This window comes from Myotis brandtii, unplaced genomic scaffold (assembly GCF_000412655.1).
Source record: "Myotis brandtii unplaced genomic scaffold, ASM41265v1 scaffold889, whole genome shotgun sequence".
Classification (NCBI taxonomy): domain Eukaryota; kingdom Metazoa; phylum Chordata; class Mammalia; order Chiroptera; family Vespertilionidae; genus Myotis; species Myotis brandtii.
Window position 1 is genome coordinate 637,426 of NW_005371640.1, and position 10,381 is coordinate 647,806.

Below are 10,381 nucleotides of genomic sequence, written 5' to 3' on the forward strand. Positions count from 1 at the left end.
CTCCCAACCCTCCCCAGCCTTCCCGCTGTAGTTTGATAGTCTGTTCGATGCTGCTCTGCCTCTGTATCTATTGAGGATGGTTCTTATGTTGGTATTATGCCTGAATAAGAAGAGACCAAAACTCTCTCTCTCTCTCTCTCTCTCTCTCTCCCCTCCAATTCAAGAAGGCAGCCACCTATAAGCCAGGAAAAGAGTTCTCACCAGAAACCAACCATGCTGGCATCTGGATCTGGGACATACAGCCTCTATAACTGTGAGAAATAAATGTCTGCTGTTGTAGCCACCAAGTTTATGATATTTTGTTATGGCGGCCTGAGCAGACAAGACATTATCCACCCAGGAGACCAAACTAGAAACTCGGTAATAATCCTTTTGTTTCACTCTGAATATCTACTAATTCTTGTCAGTTTTTACCTATAAATATCTCCAAATAAGTGCAGTTCTCACATTTTCCATGGCTATTATGTCATTCATTCATTCATTCAATGTTTATTTGATGCTTACTATGTCCAACGCTAGCTTTCCAAGCCCAACCCATCAGCCTCTCTTCATCTCTTGAATCTATATTTCCTCTTTTGCCTCAGTCTGTAGAGGGAAATAAAAGCGACTTCATCTTACAGCAGCTCTAATCTGTCATTTCTACTAGTACTATTAAGGTCTGAGAAGCCATGAGCATAATTCTAGTTTTTAGGTAAATTTTCCTTTCCCTGGCAGTGGGTGCGACACAGAAAATCATGTTTATTGTTGCTCTTTGTGATGTCACGAAGAGGTATGGGAAATAGCCACCAACCTTGGCAGCTGATTTCTTTTGTAACAGAAGTCAGACTGAGGATGCAGTCACAACTAGTGTTAGTGAGTGGAAACATGATTAGGGGTGGGAAGCAGGAAGAAAAATGGCCTCTGATAATAGATTCAGCAGGAAGGGTGGACCGCCTTTGGCAAAAGGAAAGGCAAAAACAGTGAAGGGGGGGGGGAATGCAGCAAAGTTTTACAGGAAAACTGTAGTTTTTTTCCTTGTTTATAATATGCTGATTTAAAGTGCCATCACATAAAATTTTAGGATGTAAATTTCCTAGCCTGACTGATGAATTATCTACCTCTTAAGTGTTGTTAGCTGGCAAAGCCAGGACATGGTCATTTACTGAAACAACTTATTTCTCTTTGTCTTTGTGATCTAAGTTTCTAAACATAAAAAATAATAATAGCCACAATACCTGACATTTATTAAGTGTTAACTATGTTAACAACTCCTCTGTTTTACATATCTGTTTTATTTAATCCTCACATTGAAGATGATCCTGTGTGGTAGGTTCTGTTGTTACTCATGTTTTACAGATGAGGAAATTGAAACTCAGAGAAGCTGACTTGCTTAAGTACCCTCATTTAGACAAGAGTTGATGACATATGTATTCCTTTTTATAAAAATATGTTTTTTATTGATTTTAGAGCAAGGGAGAGAGGGATAGAAACATCAATGATGAGAGAGAATTATTTATCAGCTGCCTCCTGCAATCCCCATACTGGGGATCGAGCCCACAATCTGGGCCTGTACCCTGACCTTCTGGTTCATAGGTCAACACTCAACTACTGAGCCACACCAGCTGGGTGACATATGTACTCTTTTCATGTAGCAAATCCAGGACTATCTACTCTAGAACTTATATTCTTTAATGCAGCTTTCTCTCATCTAATAGTTTTGTTGGATTTTAAAAAATTAATTGGTTGTTATGTTAGTTCTAAGAGAGTTTGAAAATGGTCTGAACATTCAGAGTAGAGTATCATCTCTTTCTTCTTTCCCACATAGACAACATGTTTTAGACAAACATTACATACAGAATTTTGGCCAAATGTTAGATGCTATCATGTTATGTACAGACCTACTAAAAGTTAATTTTAGACTGTTTGGTAGAAAACACAAAAACTTCATTTAACAATGAACAACAAACCAGTAAGATAAATGCCGCAGTTAGATAAAATAAAATGTGTTAGAAAATCTTTTGTTTTTAGTATCTGGATATAAATCTTGCCCAAATCATACAGAGCTGCAAGGCAATGTTTCATTGACTATATGGAACACATAGGTGATGTGATATAAATTCTTAATTATGATAGGGAAGTGCTTAATCTCTTACAAGAATCTCATCAGGGCCTGGGGAAGAAGTTGTGGTAGGGTTTTTAAGCTACAACCAGAGGTATCTGGGGAAATCACAGACTCATTTAATCTTTAGAACGATACCTCATTATCTATAAATGAGATACCACTGGTGAAGAGCAGTGCTTTTAAAAGTTACTCATCAATATTTTTCATCCCTCTCAATTTCTGTGCCCCCTTCCACCATCTTCTATTAAACTTCTAGATATCTGAGGATCACATCTTCAAGCAAAGCAAAACAAAAACCTGGACCAGATGATACTCAAGATTCTTCCAGGAAATCTTTCATCTGTATCAGTGTCATTAGATAAGCGTACACCTAAAGGATTCCATCTGATGAAATTCTGGAAAATTTTTTGAAAAACTTGCCAAATTGAAAACAATCAAATAAGATTAGACATAGCTATTTCATCTTTAAAATTAAATTTAAATGTACCCATCACCTTTTATCCCCTTTATGCCCTCTACCACCTCCCCTCAACCTCCTTCATCCCGTAATCACCACACTGTTGTCCACAGACATAGCTATGCTAAGGAATTGGAATCCTGTCATTCACTGGCCATGCGACTTTGCATGAAGTTAGTTTCTCTTTGCTTTAATTTCTGTATCCATAAAATATGGTTACTAATAAACCACTTAGCACAGTGCCTGCCATATAGTAAATAAGTGCTTAGTTATTTTAACCTGAAAGTTATTATTTAACTCAACATTTGTTCCTCCAAAATATGCTTTCCTAACTTCTCCTGTCCAGATTACCACCCAAATATGGGCAAACTATGAAGATAAACACACAGATCAATGGCAACCACTGGTTATGGTGTGATTAGATTGAATGAACTGTTTAGATAAAAGAAGCACTTTTGTTATCCTATGAAAAGACATTACCTCTGCTTTGGAATTGGTAGATGTGAAAGGCCAGTTAGAAAATTAAGGCTTATTTATATCATTTCTGAGCAGTCACATGTTTTGCTAGAATCCAGAGATAGGACAAGTAGTTCTTATGCTCCATGGTCCAGTAATCATTTATTTGGATTGCTTTGCAATGCAAGAATTCAAGGGTTTCTCTGCCACAATTTTGAAAAGGAAGGTTGATTATGTCTTTGGTGTATATATGCAACCAGTTGTTAAAAATTTTTAAATGATTGGAAAAATATTACTTTGGCTAACTGAAGTTTAAGCTAACATTTGGTAAGCATACGTTATTTTATGTCTTTGTATGCCATCAAGGGGCTATATAGTTTTAGAGGTAAGTTACTTATACTTTATTACCTGAGCTTACTTATCTAGAAATGGTGACACTATTACTACAATGATGAGTACTGTTACCACTATTATTACTGATCTACTATCACTACTAATACTATAGCTCCTAAGTTTTTGGTAGCACTAAATGAGACAATATATGTAAGTTGTTAAAAAGCATCAAGCATGTTATAAGAGTTTGTTGTTACCATTAGCATCCTGAATACCTCCAATAGTCAATGAAAGTATAGAGAACAAATAGTTAATATAAGCAAGGATTTAGGAAATTATGTAATTTCTACTTGGAATAACCCACGCACAATTATTTCTCTTTTTCTCTTGATGAGTTAATTTAGAAACACATGTTCCTTTCTCCTGCTTTAGGGGTTTTCCAAAGGGTTTTTCTGAAAAGTTAAGGCAGAAAAAAAAGCACCCCCAAGGCAGAACATAAAGGTAACACAGCATTCTGAAATGCCTCCTTCTCACATAACAGGCACACAGACCCTTGGCTTTATTCTCCTATAGTGTCCATGTGAGCCTGCTGTGATGTTTGTCCATTGCGGGAGCATTTTAGAAAGCTCTGTCTGGGCCATGTGTGGGAATGGGGCTCTCCGGCTATTCTTGCACCTCTTCTCCCCCCATTCAGGCCTTCTAAAACCTATCGCATAAAACGCAGAGTGTGAGAGCTGGAAAACTCTTACGGATCATTTTGTCAGCCTCCTGCATGGCATAGATGGGAGAGTGGAGAGGGAGGAAGGGGTTTGGCCAAGGTTACAGAGGAAACTACTCAGAATACAATTTAGTTGCTCTGACTACCAAGCAGTCTAGTGTTCCTTCCACTATGTCTCCGTGCCTTTTCCAGGTGAGATGTTTTCCTGTTGTTATCTAAGAACAACCGCACACCCAGGCATCCTTCTGGGACTCAGAATAGAAATACAATTACAAAATTCTTTCCTATCTCTAGCTCAAATGATGCCCTTTTAAGATGAAGCTGAGGCCCAGGGTCAAGAAAGAAAATATTCTGTTATTATAGCTAGAAAACTTACCTTCACGAAAAGCTCAATCTCAGGATCTGCTTGAATGTTGGGCCTCAGGCCTGCCATCTTTCTGTTTTCACTGCTAGTTGGCAGCCCCTGACTCCTGCACAGCCCACAGCACTTGTGAACTTCTTTCTTCCAGTTTCACCTAAAGGCTCAAATACAGTTGGTGCTTTAAGAGAACAGTCCAGTTTTTAATGGACTGAGTCAGAGCTGGGGCCAAATTTTCTTCTCAAGAGGTGGGAGGCCGAGAATTCTAGATGCTTGAGAGCACCTCTTGAATTTGTTTTCCTTCTTCCTCTTGACCTATCATTTGAATCAAGGAGGAGCCAAAGGGGTGTGTTTAAACTGGCTAGCTAGCAAGATGAGGGTGTTTCCACCGATGTTTCAACGCCATGAGTCAGCAGAGGAGAAACAAACACACACAAACACACACATGCAGTTCTGGCTTGTATATATCAAGTACACCAGATGTTCTCTCGAGCCTCCCTTTGAGTCCTGGGCTCTATGCCCAGAATATGGCCTCTTATTACTGTTCCTGTAACCTGACAGCAACAGAATGCTCTTCCAGGAAAAGGACCAGAAGTGACTTGGGTTTTATCATTGAAAAGGATGTTTATCTAACAATACTGACTAAAAGGGGCTTATAAAAGTGTACTTCATCATATGCCCCCACCCCCGATTCTACTGCTTCCACTGTGAGATTTCCCTGCTGGGTTGCAAATTTCACTTCTCTCTTCTTACCCAGGGAATGTTTGCTGGGGAGGTTGAGTCTGGGGGACATCTTCTGAATGTCCCACCTCCTTCTTTATCTGTGAAGTGTGGACTGGGACGGATCACTTCCTTGCTTTGGCATCTGTGTTAGGAACCACAAGCAGTTGTGTATCTCTGCTTGGCAACCCTGGGAACAGCAGTAAAATATCCAAACATCACTCAGCCACTGCAGTGCTTCTAGCAGCTGTGTTTTCTGCCTGCCAGGAAGGGGTGGGGGTGGTGGTGCTGCTGGATTAATGCACCTTTTTGGTAGCCACTGCAGTTCTAGCAGCTGTGTTTTCTGCCTGCCAGGAAGGGGTGGGGGTGGTGGTGCTGCTGGATTAATGCACCTTTTTGGTAGGAAGAGTCTCTTTCTGATGAGAGCCAAAGTGAACATAGATCCACCGGTTGAACCCCTTCGTGACCCTCTTTCTACAACACGAAATATTTCCCCTGCTCATATAGGCTGTACATGCACCTGCCATTGACCTCATGTAAGAATTTACAGAAGAAGGGGCTCTTGACAAAACCCCGTCTGTGCACACCGGCAGGTGCTATGTCAGGGGTGGCTGAGACGCGGTGGGTGTCCTTCAGGGCACGGGACCTGATGGTTTCCCAAACGGCTGATACATGAGAGGGAAATGGTGGTAGACGTCTGCTGAGTCATCCTTGAGGGTGAGTCTAGGACTGGCTGTTTGGCAGGACCTGGGGGATGCTTTGGTCATATTTGTACTCTGTTCATTCATTCTTTTATTCCCAAGTCAATCAATAAATGCTTGCTTTGTGCCAGGATGCAGATCCACTCGCTGCGATTGGCAGCACAGGGGACAGTGAGTTCGGGAGGACAACAGGAATTCAGCTGGAAGCACGCTGAGTGGGACGCACCCTCACTCTGCCCATTCCCTGAACCCAATCAGTGCAAACTCTGGTCACTGCTGCCTCCTGGGTATTTTTAAATCCCACCCACTTCCGTTTGCCTGCCACTGCTACTCCAGATTTCAAGCCAGAATCATTCTTTTTTGGTGATTTTAAAAAAATTTATTTTAGAAGATCCAAATCATTGCTAGGCCCTCAGTCCTCATGGGAAAAGCACCACTCCCACCATCACCACAGCAGCAGCCGCACCAACAACATACAACAGCCCAAGGAGCTCTGTATGATGCCTAATAGACTGTCAAAGTGATGAACTATTTTTTCTTTATTTTATTTTATTTTTCCCATCACCATTTATCCCCCCATATACCTCTTCCACTTCCAGACCCCTCCCCTGACAGTCACCACACCATAAATTCTTTCTCTTCTTTTGCTCAATCCCTCTAACCCCCCAACACTCCCTCCCGCTAGAGCTGTCTGCCTGCTCTCTATCTATGAGTCAGTCTCTATTTTGTTTCTTAGTTCAGTTTGTTCGTTAAATTCCACATATGAGTGAAATCATATGATACTTGTCTTTCTCTGACTGGCTTATTTCACTTAGCATAATATTTTCCAGATCCATCCAGGCTGTTGCAAAGGGTAAAATTTTCAACCTTTTTAAGGCCGAGTAGTATTCCATTGTGTAAATGAACCACAGCTGTTTTATTCATTCATCTACTGATGGACACTTGGCTGCTTCTGAATCTTTTTACTCTGCTTTTCAGGGTATTTAAAAAAATCTCGTTTGGAGATATAATTTACATACCATAAAATTGTCTCATTTTAAGTGTACACCTTTAAGGATTTTTAGTAAATTTGTTGAGTGGTGCAACCATGACCACAGTCCAGTTTTAGACATTTCCATCACCTCAGTGACATCTCTCTCTTACCCATTTGCACTTAATCCTTTTTACCACCCCCAGCCCCTAGCAACCATTAATCTGCTTTCTGTGCCTATGGATTTGCCTATTCTGAACATGTTATACAAATGCAATCATACAGTATGTGGTCTTTTGTGACTTGCTTCTTTTACTCATCATGATATTTTCTTTAAAAATATATATATTTTTCATTGATTTCAGAAAGGAAGGGAGAGGGAAAGAAAGACAGAAATATCAATGATGAGAGAGAATCATTGATCGGCTGCCTCCTGCACTCCCCCACATTGGGGATCCAACCCACAACCCGGGCATGTGCCCTGACCGGGAATCAAACCATGACCTCCTACCATCTCACACCTGTCAGAACGGCTATCATCAACAAATCAACAAACGACAAGTGCTGGCGAGGATGTGGAGAAAAAGGAACCCTCGTGCACTGCTGCTGGGAATGCAGACTGGCGCAGCCACTGTGGAGAACAGTGTGGAGTTTCCTCAAAAAATAAAAAATGGAACTCCCATTTGACCCAGTGATCCCACTTCTAGGAATATATCCCAAGAAACTAGAAACACCAATTAGAAAAGATATATGCACCCCTATGTTCATAGCAGCACAATTCACCATAGCTAAGATTTGGAAACAGCCTAAGTGCCCATCAATGGATGAGTGGATTAAAAAACTGTGGTACATCTACACAAAGGAATACTATGCGGTAAAAAAGAAGGAGTTCTTACCATTTGCAACAGCATGCATGGAACTGGAGATCATTATGCTAAGTGAAATAAGTCAGTCAGAGAAAGATAAATATCACATGATCTCACTCATTTGTGGAATACAATGATCAACATACACTGATGAACAAAAACAGATCCAGAGACAGAGAAGCATCGATCAGACCGTCAAACCTCAGAGGGAAGGTAGGGGAGGGTGGGGGTAAGGGGGAGAGATCAACCAAAGGACTTATATGCTAGCATATAGGCCTAACCAATGGATGCAGACACCAGGGGGGTGAGGGCATGAGTGGGGGGGATAGGGGGTAATGTGGAGATAAGGACACATATGTAATAACTTAATAAGAAATTTTTTAAAAAGCAAACATAGATAGCCAAAATATTTTTGAAGAAGAACAAGAAGAAGGGGGTGGGGGGAGAGTGGGAGGAAGAGAAATGCAGACTTATTCTACCAGATATCAAGGCTAACTGGAACTACAGCAGATACAGCCAGAAACTTACTATATAGCAAAAGTGACCCTGAAGAGTTCGTGGAAAAAGGACTGTCTTCTCAATAAAAAGCTCTGGGACAAATGAATGTGCATATTGGAAAAATCAGTTCCCAGTGGATTCTTGACCTAAGTGTCAAAATCAAAAGAGTAGAGCTTTCAGAAGATAATATAAGATAATATAAGAATATTTTCATAACCTTAAAATATGGAACTATTTTTTAAACAGAATGGAAAAGCACTAACCAAAAACAAAAAGATTAACACATTACTCATCAAAGGACACCTTCAAAGTGTGAAAAGCAACTCATAAAATAAGGGAAAGAATTGTAACTATTTTTGTTGTAAATCTTTCTAAAAATCATGATCCCTTTTCTTGTGTTTTTAAAATTAAATGCCCTTAATCAAATATTTTAGCCATCTATGAAAAACAAACAAACAAACAAACAAAAACCATGACCTACTGGTTCATATGTCGATGCTCAACCACTGAGCCATGCTGGCTGGGCCTCATCATGATATTTTTAAGGTTCAGCCATATTGTAGTATGTATATTACTCTTGATGGCTGAAGAATGTTCAGTCATATGTATATATCACATTTTGTTTATCCATTCATCAGTTGATTGTTACCATCTTTTTTACTACTGTGAATAGTACTGCTATGAACATGTGTATGCAAGCTTTTGTTTGAACACTCATTTTCAGTTCTTTTGAGTATGTACCTAGATATTGAATTTTTGGGTCATGTGGTAACTGTATGTTGAACTTGTTGAGTAACTGCTAAATTATTTTTCACAGTGCTGCACCATTTTACATTCCTTCCAGCAATATATGAAAATTCAAATTTCTCCACATCTTCACCAATACTTGTTATTTTCTATTTTTGGTTTTCTTTTTAAAAATTATAGCCATCCTAATGGGTGTGCAGTGGAAACTCATTGTGGTTTTGATTTTCATTTCCTTAAAAACTAACTTATGTTCTGTTTGGTCATGTGTATATCTGATTTGGAGAAATATCTACTCATGCCATTTGCTCATTTTTAATTTGAATTGTCTTTTTGCTTTTGAGTTGTAAGAGTTCTTCTGGATACTAGACTTTTATCAGATATATGATTTACAAATATTTTCTTCCAGTCTATGGCTTGTCTTTTAATTTTCTTAATAGTATCTTTTAAAGGGCAAAGGTTTTGAATTTTTATAAAGTTCAATTTATCATTTTTTATGGGTTGTGGGGTTTTTTGGTGTTGTATTTAAGAACTCTTTACCTAGCCCAAGGTCATGAAGATTTTTTCCGATATTTTCTTCTAAAATTTTAATAATTTATATCGATTGTCTTAATTTTCGCTCTGATTTTTATACGTTCTTTCCTTATAACGATGTTGGGCTTCCTTTGTTCTTTTTATAGTTCCTTAATGTGTAATAATAGATTGTTTATTTAAGTTTTTTATTGTTTCTTGAGATAGGTCTGTAAACTTCCCTCTTAGTATCACTTTTGCTACATTCCAAAGACTTTGGTATGTTATATTTTCATTTTCATTGGTCTCTTGATTTCTTTTATTTCTTCATTGACCCAATAATTGCTGGGTAATATGTTGTTTAATCTCCACATATTTGTAATTTTTTTTTAGTTTTCTTCTTGTAGTTGATTTATAGTTTCACACCTTTGTGGTCAGAAGATACTTGATATGATCTCGATCTTCTTAAACTTATTAAGACTTCTTTGTGTCCCAACATATTTTCTATTCTTGAGAATGTTCCATGTGCACTTGAAAGAATGTGCATTTTGTCACTTTGGGATGAAAAATTCTTTAAATATCTATTAAGTCTATCCGGTCTAATATGTCATATCAGGCTAATGTTCCCTTGTCGAATTTCTGTTTGGATGAGTTATCCATTGTTGTAAGTGGGGTTTTAAAGTATTCTATTATTGTGTTGACATCTATTTCCCCTTTTAGGTCTTTTAATAATTGCTTTATATATTTTGGTGCTCCCAAGTTGAGTGCATATGCATAAATAAATGTTATGTTTTCTTAATATATTGTTCCCTTTATTCTTAGAATATCCATCTTTGCCTCTTGTTAACTTTTTTGTTTTGAAGTCTATTTTGTCTGATATAAGTATGGCTACACTATGTTTTTTCTTTAAAAAAAAGTTTTTGTTTTTTTTGTTAATCCTCACCCGAGG

The 10,381-nt window shown here is 38.6% G+C and overlaps 1 protein-coding gene across 1 annotated transcript in view; it reads right to left on the minus strand.

Moving 5' to 3' along the window:
- Positions 1-4,756, minus strand: part of CLIC2 (chloride intracellular channel 2) — a 19,498-nt gene extending 14,742 nt beyond the window's left edge. The window contains exon 1 of the mRNA XM_005885022.2: positions 4,442-4,756. Within this exon, the coding sequence (XP_005885084.1) occupies positions 4,442-4,498 (57 nt within the window). The 5' untranslated portion in view covers positions 4,499-4,756. The remainder of the gene's footprint in view (positions 1-4,441) is intronic.
- Positions 4,757-10,381: the final 5,625 nt, after the last annotated feature.